Consider the following 22,020-nt stretch of genomic DNA (forward strand, 5'->3'; position numbering starts at 1 on the left):
CGGCCTTGCGCCAACCCACCCTGCAGCAGCGGCTACTGCGGGCAAGGGCCCCGGCCACCATCCTCGCCGACCCTCCTTGCCCCAACAGCTCCAGAACCCCCGGGAGCCGCATCAGCCCGCAACCGCTCCACGGCCTTACACCCAGCAGGAGCTGAAAGGTGGGGAAGAGGGGGAAAGGGGGCCGGTAAATTTAATGCGTTTTATTAGTTTATAATTAGGAAAGGAAGCTCACGCTACCCCATGCTGCCTATGTGGCTGGAGCTCCAACTTGTGCTTTTATGACGTGAAACCACTTTTTAATTAAATTAGAGCACAATTAGCAAAAGTAAGTGTGATTATTCTGTAGTTAGTTTTAAATGGTGATGGATGCAGAGGTAAACTTAACTGTGTGCTAGAAAAATCTAGTAAAGGTGGGAGAGAATACGGAGAAAGTTTTTGCAGAGTGTTCAGGAAGCAGAGACAAGGTGGAGAAGACCTTCAGGAGGGAGAAATTCTGACATTTGGGGGCTAATTTTGTTGCTTTGCTCTTTAAAAAAAAAAAAAAAACCAAACCCAAAGCCAAAACAACCATTATTAGCACTTACCTGGTAGAAGCTAGGGTTTGGTGCCCTCGGAAGCAGCTAACTGAAGCTCACCTGCTGGAAGCGCAGCCGGAAAGGCACGGTCAGCTCGGGGTTTGCCTCCAGCACAGCGGCTAACAGCCCGTCGACGTTTCTGTTGAAGCTTTGCAGTTGGCGAAGATCAATGTCTCTTTCTTCCTGCGTTTCTGTTTTAGTTTTCTTCAGAGACTGAATTTCTCTGGATAGCCTGGAACACTTTTAACACAAATATTTTTCAAGCATTGCCATTACCAGAAACCTGCCGAGTTTAAAGTCCGAGGATTTAACGCTACTCTGTCTCCCCCAACCACGTTAGGAGGTGTCGCCAATGCATACACTGACCTGGTTTATAACCCTCTCTAGTTTTGGCTTCTGTTCTGCTATGTCTTTGTTCAGCTGCAAAACAAGGGCTTGTTTTTCCTTCTTTTGCTCTTGGAAGAGGGCCTCCTGCTGCAGCACCGCATCAACATTTTTTTCCATGCTCTGCAAATTCATTTCAACAGCAGTTTTAGTTTATGAAGCCCTTCTGGTGTCCTTTCACCTCCTCTATCACAGGGCGGGAGGGTCTGTTCCTGCTACTCGTTTGGGAATGTAGCTCAAGCAGCTGGTGCCGACGCTAGCACAGCTCAGGCCTGTGCCGGCCTGGTCAGTGGAGAAGTACCTGGGTAAGAAGGGACCAGCAGTAACTTAGGTACTACTACTGAAGTTATCCGTGTGTATTCCTGGGGGTGCCTCCGAGCAGTGCCCGCAAACAGTTTACTTGGCACAGTACCAACTCACCAGTGCAGGCTATCCCGAGAAAAATAACACAGAGTCCTGTGGGAAGAGAGCGATACCTTTGACTGGAATGAATAAAATCAGCTGCCTGAGGGTGGCTCTGTTACTTATTTTTTAAATAAATGCAAAGGCAGGAAGGGGTATGCCTGAACACCTCAGCGTACCCTAGGCCTTACTCCCTGATGAAGATCTGTGTCTGTGTCCCTCTTCCCTAATTTGGGAGATGCTATTTCTTAAGTAAGGCGTGTGTCCTGGGGTGGCAGAACAAGCAAGGGGAACGTCGGCTGACCTGCAGCCAGTGCCTCAGGGCTTAGAGTCACCACCTGGGGTATAACAGGGTGCCTCTGATTGCGTCTGCCTAGGAAGAGCTTAACTAAAGTGCCACACGTCAGAGGTGCAGGGTGGGCTTTCTTCAGGGCCAAGCGGGTTCTTGGTAACAAGGAGAACCAAGAGTAAGTCCTGGATGTGGAGCCTGGACACACGCTGCCCCTGACCTGCATCTAGCGCTCCGCCTGCTAAGCACAGAGTCAGCTAGCTGGCTGGAGCTAAGGTAATCCTGCTTAAACTGCTAATAAACTGGGAAGTATTCTCCTGGGCCCCTCCTGGGCCCCAGATGCCAGAGGACGCAAGAGGTGTGGATTTTAGTCTCTGCAGTACTGGACAGCACTACGCAATACGTGGTGTGTGCCACACAAAACCAGAAGGGCTTGGGTGCCAGAACAGAGCCTGCCAGGGCGCACCTGCGTGCGACTAACGAGTCTGAAGTTTCACCGTCATTCAAGAAAATCCAAATAAGCACGCGATTCTGTTGAAAGGAGAGGTAGAGCCTTCTAAAAACAAGCCCCATATTCATTCATACAATGCATAGAATACAAAAGAACGGACAAAAGTTTGTCCCAGAGTTTCCTGTTCTTTCCACAGGAGAGCTTGCAGGGTTTTGCTATGTGCCGAGCCTTGTCTGTCCAAGCGGAACTTTTGCTGTATTTTTACCTGGAGATTTTCCTGAAGTTCCTTGATCTGTCTTCGCTTGTATCTGTATTTTTCATCAGCTGCCCTTTTCTCCTCCTCTAGTCTCAATTTCTCCTCATACTCCTCACCTGCGGTCCCAAACAACGAGGCAGTGTTAACGCCGGACAAGCAGCGTATACAACTCAAGTTTCACTTTAAAGTTGCACTCTAAAGTAACTGCACCATGGAGTACAACTGCTTAGGGCCAGCAGTAGTACAGAGACCTCAGCGTTTAAGGGGTTTTTTTTTTTTAAATACTCTGCGACTAATTCCAAATCACTGCGGAAAAGTGACTGGCTTTGTGCAAGGGGATGATTTAAGAGCTACTGTTTCCAGCGCCAGCAGAGGGCACAAAAGTAATCAAATATCTTCTAGAAATTAAGTTTATGTAATTTCTCGTGGTGATGCTTTTTATATGCAAAAGTTGCACTGAAGAAGAGCAAGCTTATGAAGTCTAAGCGGCATCGCAAACAGAAGGTCTTTTCCAGATCTCCGAGGCATTTCCAATATCCAAAGCTTGTAGTTAGGGAGTCCTGTGTTTTAAAGTCTGCTGACACTACACTGAGATAGTGCAGCTTAAGTTTTACTCTTCCTCATCGCTTTCCCAGGTGACAGGTTACCACCTCCCCCCCTTCCATGTGCAAATTGGAGACAGCGCTGGCGGAGCGAGGGCTCTGCGTACCTGTACCTCAGCTGCCTGGGGAGTGGCTGCGGGTACAGCCTAGTGCCCAGGCTGGCTCAGCAGCGGCACAGCTTGTTCTGCGGCTGGAATTGGAATTGGCAGCTGTGCGCGATGCAGCACGACGGAGAAAGCCGTGCTTTTTGTACGTGCAAAGCTTTATCTGCCAGACCTACATACTTCAGCGGGCACGCCTTTCTCCCAGTAATTCCCCCCCCCCCCAGTAACAGTCTTTATGCTTTGCCTTGTCTGAATGCTCCTACTCGTGACCATTCACAAAATTCATACAGGCTTGCAGAATTTCACATAAATCAGATGTAAGAACATAACTATTAATTACGCCTTACCGCGCTTTCTTCTGTGCGTATTCTGACGAACTGCTCGCAGTAGCGTTTGCTGCCATCAGTTTCGTGTCTCTCTCCGTGATTCAGTCTTTTCTGCCATGGCATTTCCCCACCATGTACCTGAGTTTTACCCTCATCCGCACCTCACACAGCAAAGAGCAATTTCTATTTTACCTACTCGTCTCGGTGACTTCCTTGAAGGAGTTTCGGAAGTTGCTGTTGCAGTTATTCAGCACGCACAAAGTGTTTTCCAGAGCTACAATTTCTTTTTCAGCTTTGCAGATCTTTGCATCTAAATCATCACCTTCACGTTGAAGTGCTTCTTTTTCCTGGGCAGCCTGGAAATAAAACGGGTATTTTAGGTGACTGCACTCACACCGAAAATATTAGGACACTTACTTACACAGAAAAAAACCACCTGCAACATTTGGGGGTTGGAATCCTAAGTCGGTACGGGGCTTATGCGAGTTGTCAGGCTTGACTTGAGACTGGAGTTACTCGGTAACCGGGCGGAGTAATTCTTTATGGTACTGGAAATTCTTTGAGGTATTTTATCCACGTGCCTTTCATTACCGGGCTCTGCCTTCACCAAGTCCTGATTAGCAGCACCCACACTCTGCACAAAGCAGCTTCCGCCCTTGCACTGCCACTGCGAACAGCAGCACAGGCTTCACATCAGTTTCCTTCACCCACAAAACCCCAGTAGGAGTTGAGGGTGCTCTTTTATAAAGCTACTGCGAGGGTTAGAGTCAGCCAGTTTGTCTGGGAATTACTCGCTCGGAAGTCTTTATTCACCTGCTCTGGGAGATTTAAGAACCGCAGCCGGTGAAGGGGCGCGTTTTCTGCAGCCCCTGAGAAAATCTGAGGGAGTGGAAACCTCCACAGCTGTAGAGGGTGCACACCCACAGCGACCGCAGGGGTTTTGCCAAGGGTCCTCTGCTGTGCTGGATCTCACGGTGGCAGAAACACCATCATTAAGAAATTTAACACGAAAAAGATGGACTTCAGAGCCAAGAGCACAGCTAGAAGCATTTCTGTTTCAACAGGAAATCAGAGAATTTGTGGAGATCAGAAATAATAGATTTTTGTTCCAGAATCAGAGTACTGCATTAGGGATAAAGTCTGATTCCCCCCTGCAATGACAAGCTGAAGCAGGCATAGGTGATTGATACCAAAAGGGGAAAGCTGACATTCTTCAAGGTTTGAACACCACGTGGCGAAATAAATACCTAAAAAAATAACTCTGAAGGGTGGAAGAATTTGAGATCATGCGAGGCTGTGATAAACCTGGTGGGAGTTTATAATGGACTACCACGTGACCAGCACTTCTTGTGGCTTTGTCAATAAATGAGCACTGAAGTGAAATTTTTCAAACAGCTCAAAATCAGAGCTGCACTGCCTTCGGCCTGACCGCAGAGATCGATGTGAAATTGCTGTATCGGTCAGACAACCGACAGCGCCAGACAGCGTAAAGCAGTCAGACTGAAAGTAAGCAGTAGGCAAGGAGGCTGCCTTAGTTACGTGACTAGAGCCCAGGGAAATCTATAGCTTAAACACTTGAATTATAACGCATTATCTTAATAAAATACCTTAATTACATAGTAGGTAAGAGTTTTGTCCTCTTCTCCTTCAGGTGGCATCATGACAACAGTAAGAATTTCGTATCTGCATCTCAGTTTATCGATTTTATTTAGGCGATCTTGAAATTCAGCACTGATTTATTTTGAGAAAAGAATAAATGGGTTGAGAAAGCGTTTGCCTGGTAGCATTGCGCGGGCAGTTCTTGTTCGAGCCGTTGCAATTACTGGCGTGGTTCCCGCAGCCTGCCCACGTACCAGAGGCAGGCAGGGCTCTGGTTGTGCCGCTACTGGGTTTTGTTGCTTTCAGTGTCCTCCCAGCCTCAGTCATCCAACCTTCTGGTTACCTACGCTTCCCTTGCAGTTCTCACCGCATCAGATTTATTTTCCTATTCCAGCCCACTGCATCCTGGGAGGCTGCGCCACAGTCCTCCCCAAAAATTTTTTAAAGGTTTGGCATTTAAATCCTCCAGCTGCACAAGCTGCCTCCTGCTGATATTATCTTAATATTGCCCCTACTAGATGAGCGTAAGCAACAGTAGGCAACAACCCCAAATCAAATTACAGGGAAGTATCAATTAGCTGTGTAATTATCAAAGGGAAAAAGCCACACAGTCTGCGCTCTGGGTGAGCAGTTAAGCTTTAGTCACACTAAATCACTCTAATTTCCTATTGTGCGGGGTGTGGTTAGCAGAGGAGTGAATAAAAAGCCTGCCAGATTTCAGCAGTTCAGCTGCTGAAGTGTTGATTTTTGGCTGGATATAGATACTGGGATCTCAGAGCTAAAACTGTCCCCGATACTTTGCGCCGATTCTTACAGCAGGGAGAAATTATTTCATATATGGTTGCTTTCTAAGAGGGTACACACATAATTCGGAAGATTTAGTTTTGTTATATAGGATGTGTAACAGAGAGCTCGTTTGTTAAAAAGGCAAAAAACCCCAGACCAAACAGAGATGCTGGATGAGTCAACAAAATCGCAGTTTTATCCAGCAGTTGGGAGAAAACCCTCTTGAAAAGCAACTTTTCCATTTCAAATATTTTGTCATGCCTGACACCGATTTCACATTTCCTGAACAATCTGAAAGATGCACGGGACCTTTACTTTAGGAAGATGCCTGCAGCTGAGGCTTCCTCTCGGCCTGCAGAGGATCCTCGCTAACAACAAACAGGACCCCCTTGCTCACCGGGTCGGTGGAGCTGGAGGCTGGGTTTCAGAGAAGGGATCGCTTGCTGGCCTTGCCTGCTTCAGTACAGAAGTCTGAGCAAGATTAGTTCATCCTCGATTTCTCTAACTGGTGGAAATGGGTAAAATGCTTCTCTTTTTCAGTACATCCCCATGTAAAATATGCTCAGGAAAAGCTACAAGTTTAATTTCTGTAAGAACAGTTACCTTATGCGTTGCCGTTCCTGATCCACAAGTCTTATCTGGGACTCCAGCATTGCCTTATGAATCTTAATTTCCTCAGTTCTTTCTGCTATGGCTTTCTTTAACTCCAATTTTTGTTTTTCCAGTGTTAGAACTTTCTCTGTCTTATTACAGAGAGTATCTCGAAGACGGTTCAGTTCTAGTTTTAAGAGGTTATCTTCGACCATCATCTCCTAATAAATACCAAAACAGTCTCAAAATCAGAAAGCATCATTTTTAGTTAAGATATTTGTAACAGTTAATAAGTTCAGATGTTCTTTATAAAGCATCCATCTTTTATGCATACAGCTGTAAGACTTATTTTGCTCTGCATTTAAAAACATCCTCACATTTGCTAACAGTTTACCTGGTGTGTGCGACCGGGGTAGACTGTTTCCTGAATGGTTTTATACAAACTCAGACTTTCTAATTCAGCCTGAGTTACTGATTGTTAAACTTTTCCGTCTACAACTTTCTTGTGGTTAGCGTTAGGAATGGTAAGACTATAAAGGCGGTTTCAAAGAAATCAAGCAGACCTTGCAAGGAACTTCCTGAAGCAGTTAATATCTCACTTGAACCACTGCAACTGTCTTGTAGACCTACAGAACCTAGAACACGTCCCAAGTCACCTTGTTATACGAGCAAGTTTATATACACCAAAACTCCTCAAAAGCAGTGAGTGGTGAACTGCATTAGCATGCAAACACTTTGAATCATTAAAAAAAAACCCCAAAAAACCTCTCTTATGGATCCCAAACTCTGTACCATTTCTTCTCTGAGTTCCTTTATGCCATCAGCTTCTTTCTTTCGTTTCCCTGAATTTCATCCCCAAAGAAAAGGTCCAGGTTAGGGCAAGTTTCCGCTGAGGAGCTGGCACACCAGTTAAGTCCACAGCAAAACTTCCCCCCGCTACTTAGACCCTGCATTGTTCCACTCCCTTAGTGCTGCTTTTAGGAAGGCTAAAGCTTACTGCAGGAGAAAATGTGCAGTAATTAGAGGACTGGGAACCACTTTTTTCTGTTTGTCAAAATACAGGGAGAAAGACTTCCATTTTATTTTTAATACCTTAAATTGGAATGTAGATAGAGCCAAACCATCTGCTGGGAAAAGTCCCGCAATTTAATAACAAAACTGAGCCAAACATAGTTGGCATCACAGCTTGAGAATAAAAATCCAGTGCTAGGTAAAGATGTCCTTGAACAGCAAGGCTATTTGCTATTTTAAAGGCAATTGTTTCTCAGGAAAAAAAAACAAAAAAAACACACTGACCAGGTGGATATTGTGGTATAAGTAATGTGTGATTAAATTGATAACCCGAAGAAACTTTATGCTGCATACGCAGCACAAGCAACACTTTTGCCTCATAAGACAGTAGGGATGAAGCGACTTCAAAATCTGGGAAGGAAGGTGTAGGTCAAGAAACTACAAAGGGGGTTCTTAAGGATATAATGACGTGGCACTGTGGGAGGCAGACAGCAGCCTTCAGATCGAGTCATGAGTTCATGTGTTTTAAAAAACAAACAAACGTGTCCCATATTAGCACGGCTGAAAAATAATACTGTACCTGCTTAATGGCTTTAGCTTTTTTTAACTCCTGATCCGATCTCTCATTGAAAAGATTTAGTTCGTTTATCTTGATCATCACACCGCTCGTTTCTTCTCCTGTCTTATCCATCGCTCTCTTGAGGAAATGGACATCGCTCTGTTTCCAAATTAAGTTGTGTTTAATTTATTTCAGTGAATGTAGTTTGCACCAAAAGCTACGAGTTCATTTTAAAAGAGACATTTTTAAGCCCTGGAACCAGGAACCATCATCATCTTGTGTCCATATGCTGCCCTGTGAACAGCGCTGAGAACATTGCAGTCCTCATGCAGAGGGCTGCTGCAATATTAATGTCGTTCCTCGTTTTATTGGGAGTGCAGCAATTGTTATTTATACACTATAGATCTTTCAGCTAAGAAGGCAAGTCTAATATAATCATGTATTTTGGTCTAGATAAAAAAAAAAATCTTTGATATTCATAGTTCATCTAAAACCATCTGTCTTGGATAATACTGCAGAGTATGAATAAATTCCTGGAGGAGTGTTCCAGTGTTTGATTATACTCACTGCTCAAGTCTTGCATCTCCTCAAAACTGCACTGTGGGCATCAGTTGCCCAACATTAAACCTTGTTATTGCATGGATCTCCAGTTAAAGGGCTCTCCTAGAAGCAGTTTCTTCCCCTCAGTAAATTAATTGAATTTTTTCTTAACTATCCCTTTGAGAAGCCAGTTGTGATGTTATTAAAAACCTGACTTTCATGTTTATATGGTTTCTCTTTGAAGAGAGCTTTCAAAACGTGCTAAGATACAGTGATTAACAAACAAATACGTTTCTTATAATAGGAAATTATCAATTGGCTACAGAGTAGCCGACCTGTTCATATCTACAAGAAAGGTAAGTGTGTTTTTTTAGAGAATTAATGATGGCCACCGAATAGCGGAAAACCAGAGAACAAGCACATATATGCAAAATTCTCACATGGGAATAAAGACAGAAAAATAGTATTTCTGAATCACGCATCAGGATGGGGCCAGCTAACTCAAACACTGCGCCTTCAGTAATTTTACTTTGTACAATCTCAAATGCAACTGTACTTACAATTTTATGACAAATATAAAAGCAAATATAGTAGCAGCACAGATTAACATTCTCCTATTTCTACACAGTCCTAAAGATAAATTCAGACACGTGTAAGCAGTCAGTCACTCCTTGACACAAAAGCTGGGCTCGCCTTTCCAACATTTCAGTGCTTGTCTCCCTGCTAAGGTGCCCCAGTTGTGTGGCAATGACCTATTTTTCTGGGAACGTATGAATTTTTTCACTCAGGTTACACAGAATTCAGATATCTTTTAATCTAATACCAAGTTATTAATTGATAAGACCCAATTCTACTTAATTCACTGAGGTTTCTAGATGTTACGCAGTCAACCTCATAGTCTGAAGAAGTTACCTGAAGTTTCTTGTGCTGCGCATGTAAAATATCATATGCATTTTTCTTTTCTTCTAAGGTTTTCTTAAGTTCAGCAACTTTTGCTTCCAAAACTTGTTTTTCATCTGCATTAACCTCTCCTTCTAACCGTGACAGCCGTCTCTGTACTTGCTGAATATAAAAATCCTGTTAAAATAATTTAAGATAATTAATAGTCTGAGATAAGCAATTATAGCCTTCCTATAAAGCTAAAACACTGGATATAAACTTGGATCTGAATGTTGGCTTTAGGACAGTCACCCAATTAAGCTATTGTTTTATAATAATTTATGGCTTATAGACCTCATTAGCAAAATATTCTTAGACGACTGATGTGCAGCGATGGTGCAGGAGTAATCTTCTAGAAGAGTAACAAAGCGCGCTCAGCACAGTGTGCTGTAGGGAGGCTTACACTGGAGTTGCCGTCTTGCTGTTACCAGCGGATGCTGATACAAAAGAGCAACATTTTCAAAGTGCTGCATTGGAAATATGCACAAAATCCAATTACTAAATAACCGGATTTTGGCATGTACCTCTTGTATTGCTTTAAAAATTTACCCGGAGGTGTCCGTGGCTCAGAGGGATCAAAGTAAAGAACTGATTTGAGAAATTAGTGGGAAAAGCAGCAAATCCAAAAAATAATGAAATACACAAGTGCCTAATGTAGGTAATACTGTAGCAAGTTTCAGTTACTTCAATTTTATCAATACATCTAGAGACAGAAATAAATACAGACTTCAAATTATACTCCATGGCATCTCCAAAATGGCAAGACATTGACAATGATTGCAGAACTCAAGCAATTTACTCTCATTAGACCCAAGAAACAATCATAGTATGAAAGTTCATTAATATTTTACCTGGTTATATATTAATTCTTGTTGCTTTAATGCATCTGCATCGAGTCTGTGCAGTCGACTCTTCAGATTTTTAAGCGATGTTCGACCTCCCTCAATTTCTGCTACAACACACTTCTCCTTATCCTTCTGCACCTTTAACTCTTGAGTCTTCTTGAAAAGTAGTTCTTTTAACTGGTTCATTTCTGTTTCTTTTTCCTGGTGACAAATTAATCATTAAGTAGTAAATAATTATTCACATAAGAAGTAATTTCTGAGGAATTATTTGCCTTTATTAATCATATATAGGAAGATTAATAAACTTCAATGCTATATCCATTACTATTAACACACAATTTCATAGGTCTTCAAAATGGTTGGCAAGAAAAGTCTTTGACTTAAAGAGAAAGTAATTTTTTTTCCAGCTTGGATCCTACCCTACTATTACATGACTTTTCTTTTTTCCCCATTATGGGAATGCTACTCTTTTCAGCCTTTCAGAAAACTAAATTCCTGTCATCCTTTAAAAAAAAAAAAAAAATAATGCTCCTGACTGATGACAGTATATGTGAATATAATACAAATATATTACAGAGAAATATAATACAAAGCTTTCCAATGGTTTAAATAAAGTCTGTAACTCTGTGTGTATGCACATGTATGTGTGTTTATATAAGTTGGAATAATTTTGTTTGAAAAATTAATTACACATTTTAAAATCACTTCCTTGTTCTCAGAGGTAAGCTGCCATTAACTCCTAAGTCAGCGCAGGAAATGAGGTTTTAGTAGGGTCTGGTACGGTAAGACAATGCTGACCATTTCAGGCATCCTGAAATGTACTGAAAACAAACAAAATTGAGATTATTTTCTTTTTATAACCCTACCAAGTAAGACAACTTCATTCTTTCCCTCCCTCTTTCTACCTGCTCCCCACCACCACCCAAAATAAGCCAAGCCCTTCCATAGCTCAAAGCAATGCCAGTTTCCTGTAAGGTACATCTCCAAATCGAGTGGCGTGGCATCACAGTCCTGTTCCAAAACACCCATTTACGTTTAGCCCAAGTCTGGTACAAAGTTTGAAGATGCACATTTAAATTAATACGGCAACACACCTTCACTTTTCTACGTTGATTAAAAATGTGCTTATTCTTGATTTTATGTGTATACATTGTGAAATTTGTGTGTAAACCATCTTGCTGGCTTTACTAACGGTGAAAGATACCTTAGCTCCTTCTCTGAGCGTGCATAATTACATTCTGCCAAAGAGAATTTTTTGTAGTTGAACTTGCTGTAAGTGCAACTCCAAATCCAAAACTCTGAAGTAAAATGCAGGTGTAAGTTGAATATGAAATCGATACAGCCTGTAGCATTTCACACCGATGTCAGTGGGCTTTGGATCACTCCTGAACAAAGGAATTTGATTTCAGAAGTAAACGGGTTTTATGCATGTGCCCAATTCCTAGTGGTATTTCTGAAGCTAATGACAACGATGAATGCGTCTACTAAAACTGGATCACGATTTGATCTTCATTTTGTAGTCTTTCTTGCATATCTAAATTCATTTATTTAATAGAAATTGTTTCTCTGCCTTTAAGTGAGGTTGTTAATAAAGATAAGATATTCAATAAGCTTCTCTGTGCAACAGTATTTTGCCACAGATCGAAGAGGGAGAGGTATCACAGAACTAAAGCACCAAATGGTGACATTTCATCCGCATTGTTCCTGTAAATATCTCTTCACAGTAAATTAATAGATGCAGCAAATAGCCATGTGTGTCTAATGGTGATGGAAAGCATGCTTCTGACTAATACATTACAGACATTGTTCAAGAACAGTTCATCCTAGTTAAAATATTACCCTGAAGCTGTGGAGCTGCCAAGCTCAATGTCATCTTAGGTTATCCGCCACAGACACAAGTAAAGAAACCCTGCCAATGGTTTAGCCACCCTGCTAACAGTCTTCAGGGGAAGCAAATAAGGTTTTCATTTTAATGAAATGTTATATCATTACAACTTGTTTTCAAATTATCTGAAAAACCAAAACAGTTGGTATGGCCTGGAATTTAAGAAACTCTATAAAGTATAGACATCCCCTCTCTAGTTTCTGTATGCGTATTTAAAGTGTACAGTTAATGTCTGTGGAGTTAGTAAGTTTGAAAAATAACACCCAATCTACTGCATGCGTGCTACAGGAAACACAAAATAGGAAAAAAAAGTATACAGTGGTATGCCCAGATACAACTTTGCTGTCACTTGTGTGGGAACAGCTGCTGCCACAGTAATTTAACCTGGTCATTTCACAGTAAAGGCGGCTGCAGTATATCCAATATTCAACTGTCCAATAAAAGGTTAAAAAAAAAAAAAAGTGTCAAGTTCAGTTACCAGCTAAGTAGTAAAATACTTTAATTAGTAACAAAATAGTAGAAACATTTTCTGAAATGTGGGAAAGTTCAGGTGATTGCATTTTGTCAAAAGCCCTTTGCAGTTCATCAGATGAAGGAAAAAAATCCTAATTCATTATCCTATACTTAATTTGCAACAAAAGAAGTGGGGTTTGAATTTAAAAAAAAAAAAAAAAAAAGTATTATTAGACATGTTAAAAAAACAGTCACCATATTACAGCTTGTACATGCCACTTCTCAGATCAAAATCTTTGTCATGAAAATGAAATCTGAAGTGAACCAGTAATTATTTAATAGTCCACAACAAGTTAGATGTGTCAGAGTACCATGCAGTAGAATTAAAAATAACGAAGAGGAGACTAGGCCAGCCAGATCTGATTAAAAGACTTCGAAATCTTTTTTAATCCCAGTTTGCCAAAATCATAGCTCCTTGCAGGTTTTGGTGGTGTTTTACTAAAGCCAAGATGTTTTCAGTGAAAAAGTCACCCTGACAAGATCCCCACTCTTGAACAGCCTTATTGGTGGGAAACTGATAAAAGTTCAAGGGCCCGTGCTCCTCAGCAGCACATATACCAGAATTTTAGACACAAACTTCCAAAAGAGCCAAGCAAAATACAAATTTTGAAATTTTTCAGTATTGCTACAAAGCAGAAGCAAAACATTACTATATCTTTATAATAAAATTTGCCACGTTCCAGTAAATAACTTTTGATTTCAGTCTAGCCAAGAAGTTGTAAGCAGCTGCTAGCTGATGTCAGAGGTAAATGCCCTGTTCGGTGCCCTGATGCAGTCAGAACACTGCTTTTAGATCTGATCTCCACAATGACAGTTCCAGTATCTTATGTTAATATACAGGGACACCACCTTCTGAATTACTAGGACCACTTATTTTCTTCCAGAGGTTTCCCAGCACAGATACTGATGTATCTACGTGCACGTTACTTCATCGTTTGATGAAACAGCAACATGCTGTATTAATACTTACGTTCCATTTTAATCCATAAGTGTTTGTTGATAGACCTTGCAAATTCAAATGAATCCTCCTTTTGTTCCATTTTAATCCATAAGTGTTTGTTCTAGATAGACCTTGCAAATTCAAATGAATCCTCCTTTGCAGAAACCATGAAAAACATTTTACCTTGACAATTTTTTCTTCTTCCTTCAGCATTTCTTCCATCCTCAAAGCTTTATCTTCTGAACTGAGTGTCTCCTCAGTCACAAGCTTCAGCTTACTGGAAAGACTTGCATTTTTTTCTTTAAGAAAGCTTAATCTAAACAAAAGTACGTGATTTAACAAGTTAAATATATGTTGCATATACAACACTGCCAAAACATACCACAGCATACCCTCCTGAGCAGCTGCCTAATGAAGCAGGCTGAACTTTAGCCTATGCTAACCAAGGCCCTAACTGATTTTTTCACGCCCTTTAAAAACAAGGATTACTCAGGAGTATTTCCTAAATTGCCCAGTGCCAGAAACTATGCAGGACATGAAATAACCAGGAAGTTGAGGCTTTAATCATCAACATTATTTAAGGTTCTCTGCTAGCTCAAGGATTTGATTGTATTACTAATCTTTACAAATGAGATTTTAAAAGGTCTGTTTCTTACCTGGCTTGTTTTTTCTGAATTTCTTTCTTCAGATTGGTTACTTGTGTTCTCAAAGACTCTAGATCAGAAGCAGTTCTGTCCACAATGGATTTCAAAGCATCCAGCTAATAAATTACAAAATGGAGCAACTGAGTCCTTATTTACTTTGGTACACGCTAGGATATTTAAACTTGTAAGGGACCTATTTATTGGAAAATATTTAATTTCTTTTTAACAGTGTTTTCCAAATTAGAAGTGCTGCAAATTGGCACAGTTAGTAAACTCAGCAGGCTAATTTACATAATCTGAATGCTGGGACAAAATACCTAGTAATGAAGAAGATAGAATGAATTATGAAGGTCCTGTGGGCTGCAACTCTTTTCCAAGAGCATCTGTGTAAGTGGAACCATGGTTTTACAGTTCCACTCATGGTTTTTATGCAGCTGACTGATGCGTTTTTTTGTGAACACAGATGCCCTTACATATCTACCAAATATTTCTAATTCAAACTTTGTTGGATAGATAAAGGAACACTGTGACAAAAATACACAGACATTTAATTTGGTAAAAAATACATGACAGCATGCAGTCACTAAACAGGATAGGAATACAATCAGTAGCTCATTAGTCTTCACAGTATCACGTAATTGTTTTCACTTTTACAGATGAAGAATCCTGAACGAGGGTATGTACAGCAGGTCTCTCTCTGCACCAGAATGAGAAACTGGGAGGTCACAAGTTGTTTCTGAAACGGTAAGCCTGTTTCTTTCCTTGTTTCTCACTTGAATACCACAGATGTTCTAACACCTAACAATGGGAGACTGTTCTCATTATCATATTATGTAGTATTAATTGTGAAAAACATCAAGCAAGAATCTCACAGCTTGGAGATGAAAACCTACCAATTCTGTGAAGCCTCAAGTTTGCATGAATTATAGGGTAATCTAATAGCCTACACCTTGTTTGAGCTACCTACAGTTTAATTAAGGTATCAGTTTATGAACCACCTGCTACAGAAAAGCTATCCCAAGTTAAGGCAACAGCAGATGCAGGTGGTTTTGGAGGGATTTGTTTGTTTGTTTGTTTGTTTTTTAAAAAAAAAAAAAAAAAAAATCACCAAGCTTGCTCAGTGGCCCAATGTTAAGTTTTCTTCTTAAGAGAAAGCTTACTCAGGTAGTACAAGTGTATCCCTTCTCAATAGAGCCGTGACACTTGAATTACCTTAGAAATACTTCTGCAGGCTGTTAAATAACCAAGCAGTGCAGCTCAGTCCCAGCTTTAAGTGCAAATTAAATATAAGTAACAAAGTATGGACAGCATCAAGCAGCGCTATCCTACTGCCTCTTGATCAGAAACCTATGTGAAAGCATTTGGGGTAGTTTGGGTTTTTTTCCCCCCTCACAAGAACTTTAACCTGACTACAAGGGCCATCAAGACTCACTTCTGAGAGCACAGGGCAGGAATTGTCTGGAGTCCAGAAGAAATTTCTCTCATCTTTATACAATACCACAGTCTACGTATGCTAATGGCAAGACACGCCTCCTTCTGAAGCACCTAATAGTGTTACACCATGTAAGAGAAAATTCATCCATTTTATACCAACACAACAGAGAATACAAGCTAATCTCTTCACCTCTATCAGTGAAAGGATTGAGGGTTCAGGTCCCAATAATCATGAGTAGACATTTTGTTGAATTACTAGGAGCCTAGTATAAAAACAGAGAAAAGCAAATGCGATTCCTGTATTTCCTCCACCTAGTCAAAAATGAGAGTTAAAAGTTGCAGTTTCAGTCTGTTTTTCTGAACTGTTTGGTCATCCTTACCTCATCCTGCAGCTGAACTCTGTAAGTATCCTGAGTCTGATACTCATTTCGGAGGCTGGTAGCTTCCCGTTCAGCTGAAGAAATTTTCTTTTCATATTCCATATTATTGAGAGTTTCATTTACCAAAAAGGAGGTCTTCTCCTTCAGCACAGTTTCTTTCTTTCTGATCTCCTGCTTTACCTCTGCTATTAGCTATCAGAATAAAAACATTTTAGATTTGCTTGCATTAGTTAAGATGCGTTAGATTAATAAAGGGTACAAACCAGAAGATAAGTTGCTGTTAAGCCTACTCTTTGCATGAGACAGCCCAGTTATCACATTGTTCTTAAATTACTTTACTCCACTAATACATCACAACACCAAATACTGCAATTTTTTTCGATTGGAAACTTCCAAAATATTTCAATAATTTCAGAAAAACCATGATCCTATAAACTTGTATGAAATAAAAATAATTTTTGATCGATTGAATGGGGAAAAAATAGCTATGTGAACAAAACTTCAGATAGACTTGAAATGGAGGAAATGCAAGAGGAAAATTACCAACAGTAGTGATGCTTACTTTAGCTGACAGATTTATAGCTATTCAGTGAAAATTGTGTATTTTGAAAGGTTAAGCAAAACATTAGCTACTGGGAAAATTATACTGTAGTTCTAATGTTAAAAAAGAAAAAAAAAATCTGTTTACAACAGCTTCAGTATGACTGTTCTATGGACTACTAATATATGGAAGGTTGGCCAGAGCTGCGTTGGTTTTGTTGTTGTTGTTGGGGTTTTTTTAAATATCTGTTTGTTGGTTGTTCTTTGCAGGAATCTTCTGACCTGAAATACTATGAAATCCAAAATATTTTAGATAATTAGATCATTATGTTTTCTGTTTGGTAGTATTTCTTCTGGCTTGTCATTTTCTGCTATTACATTTTTTTTAGGGTTGTATCTTAAGCCTGTTTCAACCATATTTCTGCTCTGTAATTATGCTACACCCCTGCCCCCAAATTCAAAAAAAAAAAATCATTACTTTGGAATCCACATTTATAAATTTTTTCTCTACACTGATCCTTCAGGCTTTTTCTGGTGCATCTGTTCTACTGCCCTGCAGAACTTTCCGGGGAGTTCACACTTTTGACACAACCAGGATAAAATCTATGTTATTTGTACCTTTTGCCATTCTACCATCTGTGCGTAAGACACTGACAAAACCAATGAAGACTGTATCTTTTAGAAAATAATACTGACTCACAATGCCTCACAGGATCTGTTTTTTTTTTTATTATTAGAGGAGTGCTGTTACTTCTCTCCATTTGCAGAACGTACTTAAGGACCAATTTTTAACCATAATGTGATTATTTGTCATAAATCTGACGTAAATGTTAGTTCACAGAGGTAGCAACGTTAATTCCTTCAATAATAAGTGTTCTATTTTCTCTTTTATGTTGCGTCCCAGACACAGAATCCTCTCCTTGCTGTTGACTGTCCTTCCACTCTAAGAAATAACACTCCATCTTGTTGCTTCTTGTATTCTTAGGTGACAGAAAATACTGAAACTGGCATGCTTTTGCATTTTCCAGCAACCTTGAGATTGAAAATTAAACCTTGCATAGCATCAAGCAGAGCACCAATTACTTACACTGAGAGATATTGCTTTCAAAATAAATTTTAAAATTCTAATTATATTTCAGTACTATCTGAACTTTGAAACACCTTACCACAACACAGAGGTAAACACAAAGAGAACGCTGAACATATAAAAGACCCAAGCATTCTATGTGTGACTGGCAAAATTCTTATCAGTATCCTAGATACAAAAGCAGGCTGATATACTGATACGGATCAGTTATAGCGGTTTTACCAAAGCACAATGATCAATCTGTTGATCCCTTTTCTGCATCTGCTGTATTGCATTCTCCCACTGCCTGATGACTTCTTGCCTTTCCTGATGAACTCTGCGAAAATCTTCAGCTGTCTTGTCAAGCTCTATCTGTTTAAAAGAAAGCACCCCAATGATTTCCAATTTTAAACATTTCATCTATAACAAGGTATCTTCAAGAACCTTAAGCACAAACCTGAGCCGTTATAGTTTCTGTAAGCTCATTATCAAGAGCTCTGCGCTTCTGATTTGCTTGCGTGGTCAACTTTTCTACTTGAAGGGTTAATGCCTAAAATGAAAGGAGACAAAAATATAACACATTTGAAACCAAATATATAATGTCTTATAAATTCTTAAAGCTGTGCTATAATTAGGGGTGGAATTAGTGAGGCATCAATTTTATCGTATTTTAGAGATCAAAAAAACCCTAAGAATCTAACCTCCCAAATTTTTGATCATACAAGAGGCCATAATCTCTTGTCAGCCCTTGGGACCAGACTGGAGCTAGGCCAAAGTAACCCACCACCATGTATCAATGTGTACCTGGTATCCTCAGCATCAGCTGTTTCACTTTACTCTTCCTACTATGCCGTGTGACTGGCCAACATAAATGATATCAGTGAGACTGTTTGTATAAGCTAAAGTTTTGAGGTTAAGTATTTAATGAGTAAAAATCAGTTTTCTCCTCCCTGCGTTTAAAGGCTCAAAAGCATATTAACCAGGGATACTTATCTCTAAATTAGTATTATTCTTGAGAAATAACCCTTATAAAGCCTGAACTTGTGATTGAGTGTCTATTTATACCATCTTTCATTATTCTAGGCAGCTTTACTGAAATAGCCATACTTTGTTCTGAGAGTATTAACAAATTCAGTTCTAATGGGAAAATCTACACTATTTGTCCATATTTGGCACGCGTGTCTGAAGAAACTCCTCTCTTCATTCAGTGGCAGTGTTTTCCAGACTTTATTATCCATTTGTGCACTTTCTCAGAAAAACTCAAACTTCAATTTTACCTAGATGAATTATGTCTTCAATTATGCCTTTCACTTCTTCTAAAAGCCGTTCTCTCTGACCTTTAAAATGAACCTCATACGGAATTGCACTGTTGTGCTAAGTGGAAACCAGTTTAAAAGTGCCCTTGTACAAAATCTTGTCTCCATCTTACCCAAGTTGATAACATAGGAAAGTCTTCAAAAGCCAAAGTGTTTTGTTTCTGAAAATTGCTGTCATTTCTACTTACTCCTAGTTTCCCTTCATCTTGTTGTGCATACTTCTGGATTGTGATAGTATCATTATCTTTACGATTTGATTCCTTTATCCAGCTTTCCAGAACTTCCTCATCACAGTTCATCTGTTGTTTTAAGTTTTCCAACTTCTTAGTGGTTTTATTTATAGTATTCTAATAAAAGTAGAGATAAATTAAAGGGTTAATATAAAGTGTCTAATATTTTCTTTGAATAGTAATTGAAACAACCAGTTCAAGCTACTGTAACAAGTTTATATGCATCTTGTTGTCAACAGAATTGCTAGTTTTCTTTTTTTATTAACTGTGTATTATACTTGAGAAATCCTAACACACATCCTAGTCTTAAAGAAACATGACGTTAACTTACCACAAACTTAAAATGCAAATAATTTTAAACAGAAAAGTCAACCTCTGGTGAGATATACTTATACGTGGGATATTTATTCCACACAATAAACCGATCTGAGGCATCACAGGGTGGTTTCTCCCTCGCACACTAAGGCCCAGTTCTTAGATCCTTGTCCTGCATATCAGTTTACAAATGGCCGCACGTGACTGCAAAGAGACTTCCTGACACAGATATGAGAGAATCTGGATCCAACTGAATAGCAAGGATACCTTCATCATGCGACCCATTCCAAGAGACTGGAGATCAAAGACACTTATTGAGAAGAAAGAGAGCAAATAAAAACAAACAAACAAACAAACATCATTTAAATTATTTGTAGAAAGAAAAAAAGAGACAGTTCTATTAAACGGAAACCCACCTGTAATTAGATAGCATTAGATTACTTTTTTTTTTTTTAAAATGTAAAGCAAATTTTTGATCTCAAAATCATGCCCCAGATTTATTTTATGTGGGGAAAAAAATTTGCCACCAACAATTTAATTTTTAAACCATAAAGAAAATACCTGCGAGAATTAACAAGATGGTGATATGGATGTGTGGCTGTGTATCTGGCACTAAGAACATTAAGAACTGCAGTCTTTCAATACTTAGTTAACATTTGCTAAGTCTCGACCAGCCTACGCAAAGAGATCCTTAGTGTCACTCTTAGTTGCCTACACAGGGAAAAGCACATCCAGATAATTTATTATAGTTTGTAAGATTTAATTATAATTATCTATTCTTGACTTATATTATCATATCTGTAAGTGCAAGTGAGGACAAGTCATAAAATCGACTTGCAATACAGGTGTTCTCGTACAAAAAATGTAAACCTTACTTCTTGACTGTTTTTCTTTTCTCTTAAGGAAACCATCTCATCTTCCAGTCGTTTAAGCTCACTTTTGAGACGTCCATGTTCTCTCTCAGCAAGGGCTTTGAAGTGTTGTTCAGTTTCAATTTCATTCTCTTTGGCTTTGTAAAGAGACTAGAGAATAACAAAGTTCAGCTTTTTACAATAAACAAGAGGCATATATCAACAAAGAAAATCCCAACTTTTTTACATACAGCTAAATCCCAAGTCAGAGATGGTATGATTTTGTCATGTAGGTATAGGAATTTTCAGAGGAATTTTATTGTTTTGATTTAGTATCTCAAATATACATATTCTTTTATACATATATATACACACACCCTCATTATATTCTATCAGATACCCACAGATTAACCATTTATAGCCCTAAAAACTCAACTCAAAGATATTTCACCCAAGATTCAGAATCTTAATCTTTCAAAATCAAAATCCAAGTCTCAAGATCACCAGCAGCTTTATGTCAGATTCATGAAGCACAGCAAAAAAATAATTTTATTGCTTTGTGCAGAGATGAAAAAGCACCAGGCTGGCCTATAGCAGCAACTCTGTACTGTCTACTCAATCTGGCAAAAGTGATTTAACAGGGCGTTTCTTCCTTGTATAATAACAAATCTATTACTTACCAGAAGCTTCTCTTAAATATGAGACTAGTATGTCCTATGTCCTTCTTTATGTGCAGATTAAAACTTGACTCCAGCACCAAAAAAAAAAATTAAAAAGTTGTTCAGCTGCAGGGGAGTTTCTTAAGACTTTTTCACCTAGGATATTTTACCTGAAAGGTGTGCAGCTTTGTCACGGGAGTCTTGAGGAATCTGAACCACCCATTTTGGCCAATTAACTCAGAGCAGAAGTGAAACTTGCACCTTAACCATCTCACTTCATTTTTCACGTCCATGAATTACCTCTTCGTTAGCATTCCACAATTAACTCTTGACCATTATAAAGATTATAAATTACACTGTTGTTTTGTTTTTCTTCTACTTTTCATCTACAGAAGTCTCCATTAATAAAGGATTCTAAAATGCATTCTTGGCTTTCTTCTAGGTGCAGTCATTTGATCTTGGTCTTTTTAATGGCCATCACCCAGTATCACTGAGATACATAATTTAACTTTTGTTTCCTGTGATAAGCCCTGACAAATCTCTAACAAAGGTGGCAAAACGTATAGGGATACCAGCCGCAGAAAGATGCTCAGGTCAGGGGTCTGTCTGATAAAACGGTTCTGCTCGAGGTAGCCATTTACCTGGGTGAAGCTGAACTCCTGTCTTACGTTTTTCAAATGAGATGTCATTGCTTCTATACGCTCCTCAAAGTCAGTCAGCTCATTTTGCAGGTTTACTTTTTCTTTCTGCATCTTCTGCAGCTATTTAAGAGCGAGAATCAACAAGAAACTATCTTCAGTTGAGCACTCATTACCTGCGACTACATAAAGACACAGCCATGGCACTTACTAATCAAAAAATGTAAGAAGTACACACTAACACTCCCCGAATTAGCGAGACGAGAGAAGAAAAGGTAGTGGCAAACCCCCCTCTGCCACTAAGTACCGTTGCTTACCATGAAGACCACCAAAATCGCCGAGGCCTTGCA

The 22,020-nt window shown here is 39.5% G+C and overlaps 1 protein-coding gene across 1 annotated transcript in view; it reads right to left on the bottom strand.

Annotated features, from left to right (window-relative positions):
- Nucleotides 1–21,784, bottom strand: part of CCDC39 (coiled-coil domain containing 39) — a 22,586-nt gene extending 802 nt beyond the window's left edge. Inside the window, exons 1-17 of the mRNA XM_035898443.1 lie at nucleotides 21,674–21,784; nucleotides 20,398–20,544; nucleotides 19,166–19,324; nucleotides 18,119–18,211; nucleotides 17,905–18,033; nucleotides 16,056–16,247; nucleotides 14,254–14,357; nucleotides 13,781–13,913; nucleotides 10,266–10,460; nucleotides 9,388–9,552; nucleotides 7,957–8,094; nucleotides 6,378–6,586; nucleotides 4,997–5,120; nucleotides 3,586–3,745; nucleotides 2,367–2,473; nucleotides 942–1,082; nucleotides 626–815 (exon numbers count right to left, since the gene is read on the bottom strand). Of these exons, the coding sequence (XP_035754336.1) occupies nucleotides 626–815; nucleotides 942–1,082; nucleotides 2,367–2,473; nucleotides 3,586–3,745; nucleotides 4,997–5,120; nucleotides 6,378–6,586; nucleotides 7,957–8,094; nucleotides 9,388–9,552; nucleotides 10,266–10,460; nucleotides 13,781–13,913; nucleotides 14,254–14,357; nucleotides 16,056–16,247; nucleotides 17,905–18,033; nucleotides 18,119–18,211; nucleotides 19,166–19,324; nucleotides 20,398–20,544; nucleotides 21,674–21,784 (2,497 nt within the window). The remainder of the gene's footprint in view (nucleotides 1–625; nucleotides 816–941; nucleotides 1,083–2,366; nucleotides 2,474–3,585; nucleotides 3,746–4,996; nucleotides 5,121–6,377; nucleotides 6,587–7,956; nucleotides 8,095–9,387; nucleotides 9,553–10,265; nucleotides 10,461–13,780; nucleotides 13,914–14,253; nucleotides 14,358–16,055; nucleotides 16,248–17,904; nucleotides 18,034–18,118; nucleotides 18,212–19,165; nucleotides 19,325–20,397; nucleotides 20,545–21,673) is intronic.
- Between the last annotated feature and the right edge of the window lie 236 nt (nucleotides 21,785–22,020).

This window comes from Egretta garzetta, unplaced genomic scaffold (genome assembly GCF_000687185.1).
Source record: "Egretta garzetta isolate BGI_Z169 unplaced genomic scaffold, ASM68718v1 scaffold637, whole genome shotgun sequence".
NCBI lineage: Eukaryota > Metazoa > Chordata > Aves > Pelecaniformes > Ardeidae > Egretta > Egretta garzetta.